Source organism: Muntiacus reevesi, chromosome 15 (assembly GCF_963930625.1).
Source record: "Muntiacus reevesi chromosome 15, mMunRee1.1, whole genome shotgun sequence".
Lineage (NCBI taxonomy): Eukaryota > Metazoa > Chordata > Mammalia > Artiodactyla > Cervidae > Muntiacus > Muntiacus reevesi.
In genome coordinates, this window is record NC_089263.1 from 65458569 (window position 1) to 65476562 (window position 17994).

Consider the following 17994-nt stretch of genomic DNA (forward strand, 5'->3'; position numbering starts at 1 on the left):
CAGGTGGAACTGGTGCAGTGATGGTGGGTCAGTCATCAAAACCTCGCAGCTTCTGTCCTGTGGTTCCCGGCCCCTGGCCATGGGGAAGCCACCCGCCCCCTGGTGAGGGCACTGCAGGGCCCCTGGGGGAGGCCCAGGCCCCAGCAAGGGTCTCGTGAGGGAGCTTGGAGGCAGACGCCCCTCCCCAGTCCAGCCCAGTCTTCAGAGGACAAGCCCTGGCCAAAACTGTGACCGCAGCCTCTGGAGACCCTGGGCCAGAACCGTCCTGTGAAGACCCTCCCAGACCCCAGACCCACAGAAGCTGTGAGATGATAAAGGCTTGTCATTTTAAGCCCTTTGGGGTGACTATGTCTGGGGTGACTTGTCACACAACAGCAGATAAGCACTTCTAGAACAGACAGGCCCTGGTGGTATTGCAGGTTTGGGTCCCAACCACCCCGATAGAGCAAATATTGCAAGAGAGTCACGTGAACTTTTTTTGCTTCCCGGGGCATATGAAAGTCATGTTCACACTCTACTGTAGTCTGTGAAGGGTGCAATAGCGTGATGTCTAAAATCAACGTACAGACCTTAATTTTGAAATCATGCTGTTGGAAGAATAGCAGTGATGGGATTCCTTGACAAAGGCTTGCCACAAACCTTCAATCTGCAAAAAATGCAGCATCGGCAGAGTGCAGTGAAGCAAGGGTTTGTACACAGACAGGAAGCCCAGGGCCGTGCACGAGGGGACTGCGAGAGGGCGTGCAGGGAAGACCCAGCGCCCAGTCTTGGGGGTCGCCGCACGTGAGACCTCTCTGCCCCAGGGGCTGGCTCGGTGCTCAGGTCTCACTGAGTCCTGCTCATTGCGGGGCTTGGCAGGGCCGGAAGGTGGAGACCCAGAGCGACAGGACACTCCTCCACATCACCTGCCCGGGCACCGGTGCTGCCCGCCCACCCCACTTGGTGGATTTGGCTCGTCTCCCTGGGTCCTTGCAAGCCTCCATCTCTTCCACAAGTTGGAGAACTTTCCGGGGGCCGGCCAGGCAGCACGGGGACCTGGGCTCCCCGCTGCGAGCTGGGGGTCCCTCGCTTGGTGGCTGCCTCTCTGCCTCCTCCTTTCTGTTTGGAGCTCCTGTTACCTCCCCTTGAATCTCTACCCAAGCATCTCGTCTTCTCCCCTGTGACCTTCAAGACCGTCCTGCAGGTCTCCGTGCTGACCGCCTGCGCTCGACGGGACCTCGAGCCCGAGGTCGAGTCATCCTGGGCCAGCGTCGACCTGCGATGCGCTGCCCCGCCCCGCCCCTCTCTGATCACCGGCTCTGTGGCCTGTCTCCCTGCAGCAGGTGCTACGGCGTCCTGACCGGGCCTCCCTCTGGATGCCCAGCGCCCACCGTCCCCCAGGGCGACTCTAACCATGAAGAGGGCAACATTTGGGGGCTCAGGAGGCAGAAGGGCCACCTCCTGGGGAGCCGTGTGTGGGAAACGCTGTCCGCACGGGACCCGCGGCTCAGTGAGCGGTCCCGCCCATGCGAGGGGACGACCGCCCCACCCACCCCGTGCCCACCCGCACCCAGAATCCGTCACCAGCCCCATCCTAGCCGACGCTCAGGCTCAGGCACCAGCCTGGCCTTGCTGCTGGCCCTGGGTCTGGCCGAATGTCCAGGGCTCCAGTGGGTCCTCCCTGGCCGGATGACGGGAGGTCATCCTGGAGCTCTCTCCTGGAGTGGGTCCCCGAGCTGCCTGGCCGGTCCTCCCTGGCTGGAATCTTCCAGGGCCGGGGGCCAGGGTGGGGGTGTGTGTGGCACAGACTTTCTCTTTCCTGGTGGCCTCCAGGCCCCTGCTCCCTGGAGACCCTCATGGATCCCGGACAGCCCAGCTCCTTGAAGACCTGGGTCTGGGGTCTGATGAGGGAGGGCCAGAGGGCTGGGTCCGAGAGAGCTGGAGTCGGCCATGCGAGGCCAAGGCCACAGGCCCACAGCCTGGCCCACGGGGGTTAACGGGCGGGTCACCCAGGGGATAGATGTGGCATCTCCTCCCTGCTCCCCGGGGCCTGGTTTCTTCGGAGACTCGGCAGGCAGAGCTGTCGCCAAGCAGAGCCAGTCCCCAGGGCCTGGCGCTGAGGAAGCAGCAGGCAGCCCCAGGGGGCGGCTGCGGGAGGCCCGGATCCCGGCCCCGGAGCCTCTCTGCACCCACGGCAGGCGGGCTGCCGGGACAGGGGTCAGCACCAACGGGGCCCTGCTCCCGGCTCTGACCCTCTGGGGATGAGGAGGTGGGGGAGGCCTGTCTGAGCCCAGCCAGAAAGAGGGGCCGCTCCAGCTGAGCTGCGGGCCTACAGGGACAGCCACTGTGGGCTGGCCACTCTTCACCTGCTGGACACAGGGCTCCCTGGGTACCTGGCCTATGGAGAGAGTGCCCGCTGCCCAGGATGGGCCAGACCCCGCACATCCGCCAGCACAGCCCCACCAGGCACCTGCTTGCAGCCTCAGGCCCCCACCCAGGCCTGCTCCTCCCCCGGCTGGCACCTCAGCACACCTCGATGCCTACCTCCAACCCCCACCATCCTCTCTCAGCTGCGCAGCAGTGGGGACCTGGCCAGACCCGCAGCGTCTGCAGATCCCAGCTGGAGCCAGTCCAAAGGTGCCGCCCGCTGTCTTCTCAGGGAGACCCCCACCTCCAGGCCCACATCCCGAGCCCTGTGCTGCTTTCAAGCCCACAGCCCTGCAGGCCCCGGGAGGCCCAGATCCTGTTTGGTGAAGAGGCTCCCCAGGCGCCATCAGTCTGGGCGGGGAGCAGGCGTTGAGGGGCGCTAGGAGGGGCCACAGCCTCGTGAGAGAGGAGGCTCATGCAAGGCTGCTGCAGGGCCGGGGTGCCCTGGGCTGCTCCTGGACTCCACGTCCACTCCCCACCGGCCACGGCATGACGCTGCTCCACACCCAGGCTGGCGGAGGCGCTGCAGGGGCCCAGCCGGTCTCGGGAGACGTGGGGCCCAGCTGCGGCCCCCGTGAGCCTTCCTTCGCCTGAGCTTCCTCACTGCGCGGCTGACCCCCTGACGGCCTGCCTCCACACCCAGGAGAGGACTGGGTGCTGGCGGAGGCAGGCCGAGGGGCCTGGCGAAACGGAGGGCGGGGCTGGCAAGGCATGGGTCTCCCTGGGGGCAGGAGCCGTGCCGTTCACAGCCCGATTGGGAGCGGTGGAGGCCACGCTGCGGGTGAGAATGAGCCCCACCGTCCGGGAGGGGGTGCCCGTGCGGCCGGTGGTCTGAGCTGGGCCTGGAGAGGCACGTGGACAGGCCTGTCCCTACCCGACCGGGCATCAGGCCACCCAGGCCAGGCCTGAGTGGGGAAGGGAGCTGGCAGCAGGCGGGGAGGGTGTGCAGGCTGCCCAAAGCCAGCTGTGTCCTGTGAGCCCCCAGACCCATCAAGGTCACGGGGTCCCCCCAGAACGTGGGGCCACTGGCACTGCATGGGGCCACGTCCTGATGGCCAGGAGGGGCCGGCCCTCTCTGCCGCCGGCAGCTATCTGCACGTCCACCTCCAGGGACACCCTGCTGGGCTCCAACCACAAGCCCTGCCCCGCCCTGACCTCCGGTCTAGGTGCTTCGGGACCATTCTTCCCCGACCTCTTCACAGCACAAGAGGTTTCTCCTCCAACCTCTTCTTTCTTCAGCAGCGTCAGAGTGGCATTCAGTTTTCAGTTCAGAAGCAGCACTTTGTCATTTCTAGAAACTCCGCTCGTTTCTTTTCAAATCCGCTCAGCAGGGCGAGCGGTCTTGCTTGAGCACACCCAGCAAACAGGATTTGTGCTCTGGGCCCGGGCGTCCGAGGGGAGCCTGCAGCCCGCCAGGCCCGACAGCTCTGCTCCGGGGGTTGGGGCCCCCATGGGCCACGGCCACGGTCTGGGCCGCGGTCTGCCCGCCAGCCGGCTTAGGCAATCACTCACCAGGAGTAGAGAGCTCCAGGACAAAAGGCGCTGGCGTGGTTTCTCCCAGGCACCTGGAGTCCTGACTTACATAAACACAGTGGAAAAGGAGGCTGGAAGCTGGCGATCTTTCTGGTGGCGGTGAGCGCTCCACGAGCATGAGCTGGCGTAAACTGTGACAGTGAGCAGCCTCACCGACGGGCACAGAGCCAGCCCGGCCCACCGCCCCGAGGCCGCCGGGCTGAGGCCCGATTTGCCCAGCCTTCGGAGCCAGGAGCCACGCACAGCCTCGCCCTTGGGCTGTCAAGCTTGGATCTCATTCCTTGAAATCCTGACAGCTCCTCATTGCTAAGCGACTTTACACTACTGACAAAGCTCTCTCCACGTGTTCTCAGCTCAGACCGGAGGCAAAGTGCCTCCGTCGCCCCGTTTCCAAGAAGACATCTGTCAACTGCCAGATACCCATGTGTTCACAGATGTGGGGGACCCCAGAGGACCCCGGGTAAGGGGCCCCCGTGTGGCCCACACCCCGCCCCCCGCTTCCCGGTCCCTATCCCGCTCTGCATAACAAAGCAACAGCACCTGAAGAACAAGGGAGGCCAAAACGTTTAAGTTATTAAATCAAATATACAGAGTGATTCATTTAATATGTACATATGTACAGAAATGCACTTTCACGAGGAGGGGCGGCCGGGGCCGGCAGGTGGGCAGCAGCCAGCGCCCGCGGCAGACGTTGCCAGTCGCGAGGGAGAGTCCGTGAGAAGGCACTTGTCACGAGCGTCGGCACTGCCGCCCCCGGGGGCGGAGCAGCCAGGAAGGGCACTTCTGAAAGCACAGTTGAGAGATCTCTGGAGCGAGCGTTGCGGGCAGAGCGGGCGGGGCTGGCGGGCCGGAGGGCCGGGTCTGCCCGCGGTCTCAGGCCACACCGACCGCCACGGGCCCCACTGGCGACCTCCAGCCCACTACAACCGCAGGCGCCCCCCGACAACCACGGGCCACGCCGGACGCCGTGGGTCCCACCGCCAGCTGCAGGCCACGCCGGACGCCGTGGGTCCCACTGGCTCTTTGGCCTGGAGCCACGGCCAACCCAGCTGAGGAATAAAGGAAGATTCTGTAAACAGCGCACCACCTCTGGGACGAACGTCTACGGACCTGGGGAGGACACCCCCTCACTGTCTCCTGCCACACGCACACGTGCAGCACACGGGAACGTTACAAAAATAGCAACTCTCCAAGAATACTCCGTTGTTTTCCGCCTGACAGTTATCGAATAATTTATACAAGGCTAAAGAAACGTAGAAAATAAACATTTGTTTTTTTGCTTTTGGTGTTTTTTCTTTTTTACACAAAATAAAGAAACTATGCACACGGCCGCGGCCTCCTGTGGTCCGGCGGGCAGCCTGGCGCCCAGCGAGGGGTCCCGAGCTCCGGTCCGGCGGGTGGCCGCCGTCCTACTCCCGGCTGGCGCGGCGGGCAGCGCTGACGCCCCCCACCGCGCGGTTGTCCACCTTGGGGCCCGAGGCCCAGCGGGCCGGCCGCCCAGGTGAATGGCCGGGGTCTTTGGTGAACTTGTGCGCGAGGAACTTCTCCGCCTCGGGGGACTCGTCCTCCCCACGGCCCGGCTCCTCGTCCTCCTCGTCATCCCCACCGCCCGCCGGCCCGGGCAGCGCCTCGCCCACCCTGCGTGGGGGCGGCGTGAAGTTCTTGCAGGGGAACAGCGTGTCCTTGGGGCCGCCGGGGCCGCCCGGCCGCTCGATGGGGTTGCGGATGGGGTTGAGCGGGGCCCACTGGTTGTTGGGGCCCTCCTCCCGCGGCAGGCGGCTCCTCTCCCGCTCTTTCCTGCGCTTGCGGGTCCACCACACATAGACGGCCACGCACGCCAGACACAGCACGCTGAACACGCTGCACAGCACCACCACCAGCAGACCTGGGGCGGGGGCACCGTCAGGGGGCCGGACGTCCGGTCCTTCGGCCCGTGGGGACCGGCAGGGCCCCAGGACTGGGGCTGGGAGGTGGGGAGGGCTGGGAAACCTTCGCCGGCAAGTGCCAGATGCCACAGACCCGCCCCTGCGAGCCTGAAGGAACCCCACCCGCTGGCCCTGGGCCCAAGCAGCGCGCCTCTCCCGCTCACCGGTGGAGGACCTGCCCACGACGACCGTCTCCACCTTGACCTCGGTGACGGCCAGCAGCAGCGAGCTATTCCCCCGCTGCGTGATGGCGGCCACGATGGCGTGCGCCGCGCTCTGGATCAGGCTGCTGTCCGGCAGGTCTCGGGCCGGGCTGAAGGACTGCGGCAGAGAATACTGCTGAGTGGCCGCCTGCGCACGCAGCTGGGCAGTGTGGGGCCTGTGACCGCCCCCCCCCTTCCACTGCGGCAGCAGCTGGGACAGTGGGCCTGGCCCCGCCTGCAGCCCCAGGGAGTGCAAGACTCCTGCCCCGGCCAGCAGGTCCCGGCCAGCAGGTCCTGGACAGGGGCGAGGGGGGCGGAGGCGCTGCAGCCTCACCGCTTGCAGTCCCGGAGCAGCGCCAGGGGCTGGGGAACCGGGGCCCTGGGGGGCCTGGAGGACGACTCTGGCAGAGGCTGGGGGCGCCCTACGCTGGGCAGGCCGTGGGGAGGTGGCCGTGGCCCAGTCTGCACTCCCACAGACCCCGCTGCCCCTTGGCCCTCAGGGGGTTCCCAGCCCCAGTCAGCCACGCCCGGAGACTTGAGGGGACCACAAACCCTCCGCTGCCCTGATGCTGGCCCAACTCGCCTCCAGCAGGCAGCCCCTGCCACACCAGCACCGGCTCCCCAAGAAACCACCCTGCCCGTCCCCCTTCCCTCCTCACACGTCCCGAGCCACAGTCTCGCCCGACCCCCGAGGTGCCGACTGACAGCCCATCTAGGAGCACGTTCACAGTCGGAAGCTGGGGGGTGGAGGGCGGGTGTGGAACAGAGGCGGCCGCCCACCGGCCACACTCACCATGGCCACCTCCACCGCGCTGGCCTCTGAGAGCGGCCGGTCACAGAGCAGCACAAGCAGGCGGTCCCGGGCCACGGCCCTCGTGGCCGGCAGAGCACGGATCCCGGAGCAAATGGCGCCCACGGTGGTGCCCTGACGGACGGGCTGGGTGAGCGGGGGGCAGTGACCGGGGCCCTGAGAGTGTCCACCCCTCAGCGTGTGGTGGGACGCCCCCAATGGCCTGTCTGGGGGAGCAGGGGCCCTGGCTTCTCACAGCGGTCCTCAGCCCCACCCAGAACCCAGACGGCCTCCGTTGGCAGGGCCGGTACTGAAACTAGAAGGCCTTACGGGCAGAGATGAGGGTGGGGTGAGAATGTGTATGGAGCCGCGGGCTGGCCCCGGCCTCCCAGGAAGGCTGCCTGCAGCCCAGGCCCCGGGAACAACTGGAAAAGCGGGCATCTCGGCCCGGGTCGGTCCCTCCTGGCCACCCCCGAGCCCAACGCTTCATCTCATCCGACCACATGCAGACAGGCTCCCAGCCTCCCTGACCCCATGGGGCCGGGCGGCCAGCAGGGGTCCCGAGCCGTCTGACAGCCGCAGGAAGGAGGCCGGGGGCCAGGGCCCGGCGGTGTCCCTGGGGCGGGCCACTCACCTGGGGCACCTGGTCGCGGTTGAAGTGCAGGGTGAGGCGGGCACAGTTGTTATCTAGGTGGCCGGAGCGCGGCTGGCACGGGGTGCTGGGCAGCACAGGCTCCTCCGCTCCACACGCCCCCCAGGCCGCGCAGGGCGGCTGCAGGCACTGGCCCGGGGCCTTCTCCAGGCACCGCTGCCCCGGCGGGCACTGGGCGCTCAGGGCGTCCGGCCGGCCAGCCAGCAGGCAGGGCTTCTGGCCGCACCACACCTGGGGGCACACGGACGGGACCCGCAGACACACGCACCACGCGGGGAGAAACACACCGCTGATCGTGAGTCCGCGGGTAGGGCACCCCCTACCCCCCAGGGTCCCCCCGGTGAAGGACCCCCAGCAGAGCAGGGTGGCCCACGTCTTCTGGGGCCAGGCTCACCCGTCCCCCTCCCCTCCTGTACCCTCCCGGGGTGAGCAACAGGGTTGGGGGTGAATGACGGGGACCCCAGGCCCAGGGCTCAGAGGCATCAGACCCGGCAGGGGGGGCGGACAGACCCCACACCTTGCTGCAGTCCCGGCGGCCGTCCAGGCAGCGGCAGCTGTTGCAGTCCTCCACCCAGGAGCTCCCGTGAGGGAAGGGCACGCCCTGCGACCAGCAGGACCTCCCGAACACGATCACTGCGGGCGGGAGAGGTGGGGCCCCGTGAAGGCCAGGCTCCCCCGGACGCCCCCAGCCCAGGCGTGGCCTTGCCGGCGGCGTCCCCCACCTACCCTCCTGGCACCGCAGGCCGGATCGGCCGGGTGGGCAGCTGCAGCGGTAACCGTTGATTTCGTCCACACACGTGGCCCCGTAGGCACAGGGCGAGGACTGGCACTCGTCGATGTCTGCGGCAGAGGAGCCGGGCGCAGGGTCAGCGAGGTGACGGTTTGGGCAGCAGGGCCCAAGCGGGAAGAGCAGCCCTGGCCAGCCGGGCCTTGGGGGGCCCCGTGGGGCCTCTCAGCTGGGCCCGAGGCCGCCTCACTGTCACCGTCTGCCTCTGGGAGCCAACGGCCAACCCAACCTGGGTCTGCCCCTGGCGGGGTGCCCCCCAGCCAATGCTGGCAGGATGCAGACAGGAGAACTGAGGCTCGGACTGAGGCGGGGCGCGGCTGTGACCACACTGTGCCCCGAGGTCCGCAAACGCAAATGACCCCAACAGCCCCCAGAGCGGGGAGCCCGCAGCCCCGCCCCCCCGGGGTGGGGCCCCAGCCCCTCACTGATGCGGCAGTCGGGACCCGCAAAGCCAGGCGCACACTCGCAGCGGAACCAGTTGACGCCATCCACGCAGACGCCGCCGTTGTAGCTGCAGGGGAGAGGGTGAGGGTCAGGGGGCCCGGGGCAGGCCAGCCCCTCAGCCGGCCCATGACCAGGGGTCAGGGCGCCTGGGGCAGGCCAGCCCACCACCACCACTCACCAGGGCAGGGGGTTGCAGTCGTTGGTATCTGCGTTTGAGGAGAGAGAGGACGGTGAGCCTGGCATTTCCCCCCTGGGCACCTGTCCATGCTGGGTCGGGGGTGCCCCAGGTGGCGGGGAGGGCAGGCAGACTCCGCGCTATCTACACCAGCCCACTGCGCCCAGGCTGGAGGCTGCGGGGCCAGGGCGGCTCTGGGAAGACAGCCCATCCTGGAGGTCCGCTCGGAGAGTGGGGTGTGTGAGGACAGTGGCTGGCGGGAGACGAGCCAGAGCCAGCACCGGCGGGAGGAAGCTCGGGGAAGTCAGAGGGCTTCAGCTGGGCTTCCGCAGTCAAGCGCAAGGGGTGGGTCAGTGGGGCAGAGTCGGCGGGGGACAGGACCAGGAAGCAGGGGACAGGGTGGGCCCACGCCAGCCCATGTCCACAGCCCCACCCTGGTGGCCCCCTCCCCCCGAGCTCACTGTGGGTGCAGGTGCGGCCCTCCCAGCCGTCCCGGCAGATGCAGGAGAAGGAGTCCCCACTGCCCACGCAGGTGCCCCCATTCACGCAGGGGTTGGGTAGGCAGCTGCTGTTCTTGGCTGCAAAGAGGTCAGAGGTGAGGTAGCAAGAAGAGAAGGAAGCGCTCTCACCCGAGCCAGGCAGACCCAGGGTCCCCACCCCACAGCTCAGCCCAGACAGTGGGGCAGACCCGGTATCCCCACACCTCGGCTCAGGCAGCGGGGCAGCCCCGGGGCCTCACCCCACACCTTGGCTCGGGCAGCAGGGCAGCCCCAGGGCCCCACCCCACACCTCGGCTCAGACAGCGGGGCAGCCCCAGGGCCCCACACCTCGGCTCAGACACCGGGGAAGCCCCAGGGCCCCACACCTCAGCCCAGATAGCGGGGCAGCCCCGGGGCCCCATCCCCTACCTCGGCTCAGACAGCAGGGCAACCCCAGAGCCCCACACCTCGGCTCAGACAGCGGGGCAGCCCTGGGGCCCCACCCCACACTTCAGCTCAGGCAGCGGGGCAGCCCCGGGGCTCCACACCTCGGTGCGGGCAGCGGGGCGGCCCCACCCCACACCTCGGCCAGGCAGCGGGGCAGCCCCGGGTCCCACACCTCTGCCGGGCACCGGGGCAGCCCCGGGCCCCACACCTCGGCCGGGCAGCGGGGCGGCCCCGGGGCTGCTCACCGACAGTGCAGGTGCTGCCCTTCCAGCCCGGGGGGCAGGCGCAGCGGAAGGCGTCTCCACTGTCGTAGCACGTGCCGCCGTTGCTGCAGGTGTAGGCGTCACACTGGAACTCACCTGCGGGCACACGGCCGCTCAGGGGGTGCCCGGAGCTGCGGGCGGCGCCCCGCAGGCAGTGCAGTCCCCGTGCAACCCGGGGGGCAGGGCGCGGCGGGCACTCACGCGAGTGGCACGTCTTGCCCTTCCAGCCGTCGTCGCACACGCAGTAGAAGTCGTTGACCAAGTCGAAGCAGCGACCGCGGCTGTGGCAGGGATCGGGGAGGCAGTCGTTGGGATCTGGGGGCGAGGACGCCGGTCAGCGGGGGGTCCCCGGCGTTCAGGGAGGGCTGCCCGGAGGAGGCGGCACCGGGGTGGGCCAGGGAGAGACAGAGCGGCGGGGAGGGAGAGTGTGTACTCCTCTGCCCCCCACCCCCACGTGTTGTCCCAGTCAGCGGCTCCGCTGTTGAGCCGGCCGCCGGAGCCCGGGCGGGGTGTGGTGCGTGGCTCGTGGTGCGCTCAGCGCTGGGAGGCACAGGCCCTACGGCCGAGGGCGGGGCAGCGCGGCCCACTCACTGGTGTCACAGAGCTCGCCCTCCCAGCCGCTGGGGCAGAAGCAGCGGAAGGCGTCCACCTCGTCGATGCAGGTGCCCCCGTTGCGGCACGGCTGGCCCAGGCAGTCATCGATGTCTGCGGGAGGCGAGCGTGAGCTGCGGCCCCGGGCGGCCCGGCCCCCTCCCGGCCCTGCTTCACGGCCACTCACTCTCGTGGCAGTAGGTGCCCGTAAACCCGCTGTCGCAGACACAGGAGAAGTTGCCCCCGGGCTGGCTGATGCAATGTCCGTGGGGGCCGCACACGCCAGAGGGGCCCATGCCGGCCACCCTGGTCCCCGCCTCGAGCCCGCAGCCATCGACCACTGCCACAGAGACAAAAGGGGTCAGCCCTACCTCTGCAGAACACGGCCACCCCTCGCCCCACCTCTCGCTGCAACCTCACTCCTTCGGGCCAGTCCACACTGCACGCATTCCTTTAGGCCCCGCCCCTGCTGCAGCGACCCCCTGCAGGCCCCGCCTACCGTACCCACCCCTGCTGACCCCGCCCACAACACGCACCTCTACAGGCCCCGCCCACTGCACATTCCTGCAGGCCACGCCCACAAGGCCCCGCCCACCGCGCCCGCTCCTTCAGGCCACGCCCACCACACCCACCCCTGCAGGCCCCTCCAGGACAGGGCGCCCGGGGCTCGGAGCAATTCTTGCCGCCCATGTCGTCTGGGCAGGCGCAGTAGTAGTCCCCCTCCAGGTTGTAGCACCGGGCCCCGTTCTGGCAGGGGCTTGGCTCGCAGAAGTCGATGTCCACCTGTGGGGTGGGGGCATCCATGAGGGTGCTGCTGGCACCGGACGATGAGCCAGGGCTCCTGTCCCTACGAGCAGTCCCCGAGACCCAGGCCCCACTCAGACCAGACACCCAGGCCTCTGCAGCCGGAGCCTGGAGGACGGCCCGGCTCAGCCCGTCCCAGCACGCCCGTCCGGACCGCCGGCTAGACGGAAACACCTGGGCGGGCCAGGCCCCGCCCCCGCCCCGCCCCGGGGCAGCCCTCTTCCGCGGCCTCCCAGGGCGGCATCCGGCCTTCGCCCCTCCCACTGGCAGGAAGGCCGGCTCCGGGTCCAGCTGTGGGTCCTTCTGAAGAACCATCCCAGGCTCCAGGTTACAAGACAGAACCTGGTGCTCACACCCCGCAGCCCAAGCGTGAGCCTCTCCTCGTCGGACCCGAGTGTGACACCCCCAGTCCACCCCAGGGACCCTCTTTCAGGGGCCCGCAGACTCCACCCCATCAAGGCCACCTGCCCTGCATCCGCAGAGAGAATTAACCAAGGCAGAGGGTAGCCAGCGGACCTGCCAGGCCTCCCAGCAACCCTCCCAGGAGGGACTGGTCCTGACAAGCTGGGACCCTGGGCCTCTCCCCAGGCCCTGCCCAGCCAGGCAGCCAGGACTCTGGGGCCGGGATCTCGGTCTAGTATGGAGCCTGCGAAAAGCTGCAGGGCCAACCCCCACCATGGCCCCTCCTGGCCACTCAACGGGCCACCTGTGGCAGTCGCTGGGACCGAGGGACAGGCAGCACGCGCGGACTTCACCTCGCAGAGCGGCCCTGAGAAGCCCTGGGGGCAGTGGCAGCGGAAACCGTCGATCAGGTCCTCGCAGAGGCCACCGTGGCAGGGGTTGCTGGCACACTCGTCCAGCTGGTGCTCACAGTGCCGGCCCCCGAAGCCCCGTGGACACACGCACTGGTAGCCATTCACCAGGTCCTGGGGGGGAGCAGGGCGGGGGGTAAGCCCCCCGCAGCCGCCCTCAGGCACCTGCAGTCCAATGCCCGCTCCCCCCCACCGCGCCCCGAGTGTGCAGGCCCTCACCTTGCAGGTGCCGCCATGCTGACACTGGCCCCGACAGTCGTTGACGTCTGCGGGCAGAGGCGCGGGTCACAGGGGGCCCTCCCTGCCCCCCAGCCCTGCCCCCTGCGGCCCGCCCACCCATACTGACTGATGTGGCAGTTGGCGCCCTTCCAGCCAGGGAGGCAATCACAGTAATAGCCACCAATCAGGTTTTTGCAAGAAAAAGCATTAAGGCACGGCTTCCCTTCACACTCATTGGCGTCTGTGAACGAGACAAGGGGGGCAATGGGCCCGCAGCCCCAGCAGCACACGCAGCAGCCGCCACAAGCTCAGCGCACAGCCATGCACACGCGCCCCGGCCCGCGGGACCCCTTACCCAACTGGCAGGTGGCCCCCACCCACTGCTCCGGACACACGCACTCAAAGCCGTCCACCTGGTCCACGCACGTGCCCCCCGCCGCACACGGGTTGGAGGCACACTCGTCGATGTCTGCGGAGAGTCCAGGGGGAGGAGCGGGGGTGATCGCGGCGGGGAGGAGGGGGCAGCCAGCCCTCAGGAAGGAGTGTGCGCGCCCGGGTCTTCCCCTCCCTCCTCCCCAACCCCAGCCCCACGGGGATGAGCCGCCTCACCCCTGCCCCCCTGAGCCCCGGGATGCAGGCTGGGGCCCCCAGATGCCCCAGAGCGGGCTCTCACCCAGCGCACAGGTGGGTCCGCTCCAGCCCGACGGGCAGTGGCACTCGAAGCCCGAGGGAACCTCGTGGCAGGAGCCCCCGTTGGCACACGGGTTGGAGGCGCAGGCGTGCTCAGCTGCGTGGAGAACCACAGGGGTGGGTGTGGCGGCCAGGCCCCCACCTTCTACAAGGGCTCCCCCACCCCAGTCCCCGCCGCACTCAGGCCAGAGGAGAGGGCCCAGCCAAGGCCGCCCCGACGTACCCCGCTCACAGTTCTTGCCCGAGTAGCCGTCAGGGCAGGCGCAGCGGTACTGGTCGGGCTCTGCATTGATGCACGTGCCCCCGTTGGTGCAGGGGTGGTGGCTGCCGCAGTAGTTCAGGTCTGGGGGCAGACGGGGTGCTCAGGGAACAGGCCGCAGCCCGCCCGCCCGCCCGCCCGCCCGCGGCGGGCCACCGGCCCCGCCCCGGCGCACCTTTGTTGCACAGCAGGCCGCCCCAGTTGGTCTCACAGGTGCACTGCCAGGGCTCCACGCAGCTGCCGTGCACGCAGCCCGGGTACGGGACGCACTCGTCACAGAACCTCCCCTGCCAGCCGTAGCTGCACCTGGGGGAGGCAGAGAGCTGGGAGGCCCCACATGTGACCGCACACCCCGCGAGCGGGGGCCACGCCCAGGGTGGCGCGGGGACATGGCGCAGCGTCACGTGGCCCCCGGGGCCAGCGGCCGCAGCCTTTGAACTGGGGCAGCCCCGCCCGCACGTCACGGGCAGTCCCGGCCGCAGCTGTCCAGTCACTCCTCCGGGAGCTATTTTGGGACACAGCCGGAGCGGGGCCCCCAGAGAAGGCGCCAGGCAAGGAAGGCTCTGTTGGGACCCCGGGAATGAGAGGGCCAGGTGCTGCCAGGGCTGGCAGGCCAGCGGGCACAGGCCTCCTGCTGCCGGGAACCCTGGGCACAGCCCACGACCTCACCTGTGGCTCAGGGGCAGTCACTCTCTCTCCGCGAGGCCCCAGTAGGGGCGCGTCTCACAGACGGGGACGCTGAGGCCCATGGGCTGTCCCAGGCCAGTCCCGTGAGAGGCCAGATCCAGGGCACTTCCTGACCCGGGAGGAGTCACCCGCTCCCTGGCCTCGAGAGACCTCTGGGCTCTCAGGCCGTGACCCCGGGAGCCGGCCCTGCCCGCGCTGTGGGCCAGCGTCCTCTCCGGGAAGTCCTTCAGGAGGAGGCGCAGAGGGATGCCCCGGCCATCAGCACCGCCCCTCCGAGGGCCCAGAGCCCCAGGAAGAGAGGCCAGCTCCCTGTGCGAAATGCCCCGGGGCCCACCCGGACGGGACCCCCAGGGAACCCCCCCAAGCAGGGATGGGGTGACGTCCACACCATCACCCGTCACGTGGATTTATTTTTGTAAAAGGGAAAAGGCACGGCCCTTCCTGGGCTGCCGCCGACCCCCCAGCACCCAGAAGGGACGCCAGCGGTGCAGGACGGGCAACCGAGGCTGCCGAGAGGGATGCGGCCGTCCAGACGCACGCACAGAGCAGGGGGTGCTGACCCGGGCCCCACACCCCCACCCAGGCCCCCCTCCAGGTGAGAGGGGTCCCCCCGGGCGTGCTCTCAGCCCTGGGTGGGGCCACCTCTGCAGGCCCCTGCGGCCCTGGTTTTCCTGGCCTGCAGCTCCAGCAGCTCGGGGAGGAGGCGGCAGGAAGGCACGGCCATCTCCGCGGCATCCGGTGGGGGTTGTCCTGAAACCTGAGCCCGGAGCCACGGGCAGCAGCTGGGCCTCACCCACGGAGCCAGAGGGAGGCAAGCGGGGCTCACCTAGGGCCCTGTCCCGGGAGCCCTGCGTCCCCCACTGCCTTCCCGCAGGGCCCACGCAGGCAGAGGAACACCAGCCTCCTGCCCACCCGGGGCCAGCAGCTCCACACCAAGAGCTCCATGCCCAAGGCCGGGCTGGGCCCCAGCCCCGCCACTCACAACCCGGCAGGGGCACGTCTGCAGGACTCCAGGGCTCATGCCCAAGTCAGAGGGCAAGGCTGCAGGAGAGGCCTGCCCCAGGCGGAGAGCAGCCCTGCGCCCCTTCTCCCACACGGAGGGTGCTCCTGGGGCGCCTGCCCCTCAAGACGGGAACCCGCCCTGGGCCAGGGCCCCGGGCACCTCTCAGCCCCGCTGCTCTGAGACAGCCACTCAGCTCAGCTCAAACCGGGCAAACGGAATGGCCGGGTGGGTAAAGCCCTAGACACACCTCCCCCTCCCAACGCCAGGGCCACGGGCAACTTGCCCGCTTCCCTGCCTGGGACTGGAGGGTTTGCTCCACTCACCCCCTCCCAGGCCGCCACCACTGCTGGACGAGCAGAGGGTCCCCCCATCCTGGCTCCCAAGCATCGCCCTCCCGGCCAGTGTCAGTGGGGCAGCTACCGAACTTCCCTGCCCGGCGTCCTTATTGGAAAATGCACCCCACCCTCTAGGGGGGAACGTGACGAGTCAGACCCAAAGTGGGGAGGAGGCTTCCCTCACACCCTGCTCCTTCATCAACTGGCAGCCCCCGCCAAAGGGCTTTGGCCCTGAGGGCATCTGCCTGGTCCCCAGGGCCCAGCTCCCAGGCCATCGGCAAGCACCCAGCGCCCACCTGGCTCCCGCCCTGTAGAGAGCCTCTCCACAGCTGCCCCCCACTCCTTCTGGCCCCCGCTCCTCCCCTCCCACCCCGACCCCGCCCCAGGCAGCAGCGATTCCACTGCCCCCTCAACCAAGGTCCGGTGCCCGGAGCCCTGGCTCTCTGGTTCCCTCTGAGCCCCCGCCAGCTCCTCATTGTCCACCTTTAGCAGCAGGAGCCCCGACCAGCGCCCCCCGGGCCCGCCCACCCCGCCTGCACGCACAGGGCCCACGTGCATCTCGGGCCAGGCTTCCCCCCACAAAGCCAGGCAGGGTGGACTTCAGCAGCCGCTCTCATAAGCCCCCTGCGCCTGGGGCCGCCCCGTGTCAGTGGCTCAGGGTACCGAAGGCTCAGGGCGCTCGAGCCCCACTCTCCTACCCTAGGATGCCCGCGGGGGCGGCCTCACACCCCTACCCCCACCAGACAGCAGCCTCTGCCTCCCGGCCCATCCCTGCGGGGCCTCCTGGCTCCCCCATGTGGCAGTTGCTCCGGTCTTTGCACCCCACTCTGCTCAGCTCCAAAGCTTGCAACAGCCCTCTTCTCTTCCCGAGGCTCCCCCTGGCCCCTGGGCCTCTCCGGCCCCCCAACCGTGGCGAGTACCACCCTGAACCGCCTGGGCCGCACTCCTCCCCTGGGGGGGCTCAGCGCAGACCAGTCCACCCGAGGTGCGTGACGAGAAACGGCCCTGCCCCGCGCCACAGGGCACACTAAGGGCACGTGCGGCCTGCACCCACGGCGAGCCGCACAGGAGCAGGGCCCGCCCCACTCACGCGGGAGCGAGTGCGGGCGCTCGGGAGGCAGAGAGGAGCTGGCGCCGGGCACTCACCTGCACTCCCCAGGCACGGAGCAGCCCCCGTGGAGCAGGTTGCATCCTTGTTTACACACGGCTGCAAACGGAGAGACCAAAGACACCCCTGCAGCGGCCACACAGCACCCCGCGGGCGTGACACAGGCTCTGGGGGAGGCCCCCCGCGGCCACGACACCCACACCTGCCCTCCCGGGCCCCTGTGTGGCCCCCACCCTCTGCATGGCCCCCTGCGTCCACGACAGCCACACCCGGCCCTCCCAGGCACCCCACGTCCACAACACCCACACCCGGCCCTCCTGGGCCCCCCACCTGGCCTCCATGGGGCCCCCCCACGTCCCCCACGAGGCCCCCCGGACCCCCCGTGTCCTCCATGAGGACCCCCGGGCCCCCTGTGTCCTCCATGAGGCCCCCCACGTCCTCCACGAGGCCCCCGGTGTCCCTGGCGCCCCGCTCACCCTCCTTGCACTCCGTGCCCATCCAGCCGTCCATGCAGGCCTTGTTCCCGTACTGGTCGCAGGTGTAGTGGCCGAAGAAGTCGTTGCGGGGCCGGCAGAACTTGTTGCAGCCGGCACTGTAGTAGTTCTCGTCGCAGCGCACGCGGATCTGCAGCTCCAGGTGCGCCACATGGCCGCTGAAGCGCAGGCTCTTCCAGCGGTCCTCGGGGTTGATCATGCCCGCGTGCGACACCCGATCGATCAGCAGCTCCTCTGGGAGGGGGGGCAGCAGTCAGCCGGCAGGGCCACCGCCCCCCAGAGGCACGCGGCCCGAGGAGACAGCCGGCCCTGCGGCCTGGGGCCAGAGCCGGGACCAGCAGGGCCTCGGCCGGCCCCACAGAAGCACAGGGCCGGGGCCTCCCGCCTGCCCCCCACGGCCCCGTCCTGCCCCCCACGGCCCCGTCCCGCCCCAGCTCCGAGTGCCTCTCCCGCTGCAGTCACGGCCACCCCCGCCCCTGCTCCCGGCAGGAACCACAGCACTCGCTGCTGCCCTGTCCCTAGACGAGCCTCCCTGAGCCCGAGACCACGGACCCCGCAACCCGAGGGCTGCGCCTCCCTTCAAGCCAAGCTGCTGCGTGGCTGGAGCTGGCAACCAGGTCACAGGGGTCTCCCTACACACGTGTACCAGTTCAGATGGTGCAATAAAAGGCTAAGGACCTTCACCCCGCAGCTGCAGGTACGGCCAGGCCCCTCCCAAGGGCCTCGCGCTCCTTTGGGGAACCTGCCGCCCCAGGCAGCCCGGGCCCGCGCCCACCCAGCTCCCCAGGCTGCCCCTCCTGCGTTCCCACGGCATCTCCACCGCTGGGACCCGGCCCGGTCTAACCCAGCATCCAGCTGCCCATCTGACGCTGCCCAGACGCAGCGCAT

General features: G+C 69.3%; 1 protein-coding gene across 2 annotated transcripts in view; it reads right to left on the reverse strand.

Annotated features, from left to right (window-relative positions):
* Positions 1-5193: 5193 nt before the first annotated feature.
* JAG2 (jagged canonical Notch ligand 2) overlaps positions 5194-17994 on the reverse strand; it is a 21740-nt gene continuing 8939 nt past the window's right edge. The window contains exons 4-26 of one of the 2 annotated variants that reach the window (XM_065906545.1): positions 17089-17340; positions 16651-16711; positions 13655-13785; positions 13444-13563; positions 13204-13317; positions 12886-12999; positions 12658-12771; positions 12531-12577; positions 12255-12425; positions 11328-11478; positions 10883-11035; positions 10696-10809; positions 10306-10419; positions 10087-10200; positions 9377-9493; positions 8919-8946; positions 8722-8807; positions 8236-8349; positions 8027-8142; positions 7492-7740; positions 6861-6992; positions 6029-6185; positions 5194-5824 (exon numbers count right to left, since the gene is read on the reverse strand). In XM_065906545.1, the coding sequence (XP_065762617.1) occupies positions 5349-5824; positions 6029-6185; positions 6861-6992; positions 7492-7740; positions 8027-8142; positions 8236-8349; positions 8722-8807; positions 8919-8946; positions 9377-9493; positions 10087-10200; positions 10306-10419; positions 10696-10809; positions 10883-11035; positions 11328-11478; positions 12255-12425; positions 12531-12577; positions 12658-12771; positions 12886-12999; positions 13204-13317; positions 13444-13563; positions 13655-13785; positions 16651-16711; positions 17089-17340 (3245 nt within the window). In that variant the 3' untranslated portion in view covers positions 5194-5348. The remainder of the gene's footprint in view (positions 5825-6028; positions 6186-6860; positions 6993-7491; positions 7741-8026; positions 8143-8235; positions 8350-8721; positions 8808-8918; positions 8947-9376; positions 9494-10086; positions 10201-10305; positions 10420-10695; positions 10810-10882; positions 11036-11327; positions 11479-12254; positions 12426-12530; positions 12578-12657; positions 12772-12885; positions 13000-13203; positions 13318-13443; positions 13564-13654; positions 13786-16650; positions 16712-17088; positions 17341-17994) is intronic. The other variant, XM_065906546.1, reaches the window with a different exon arrangement.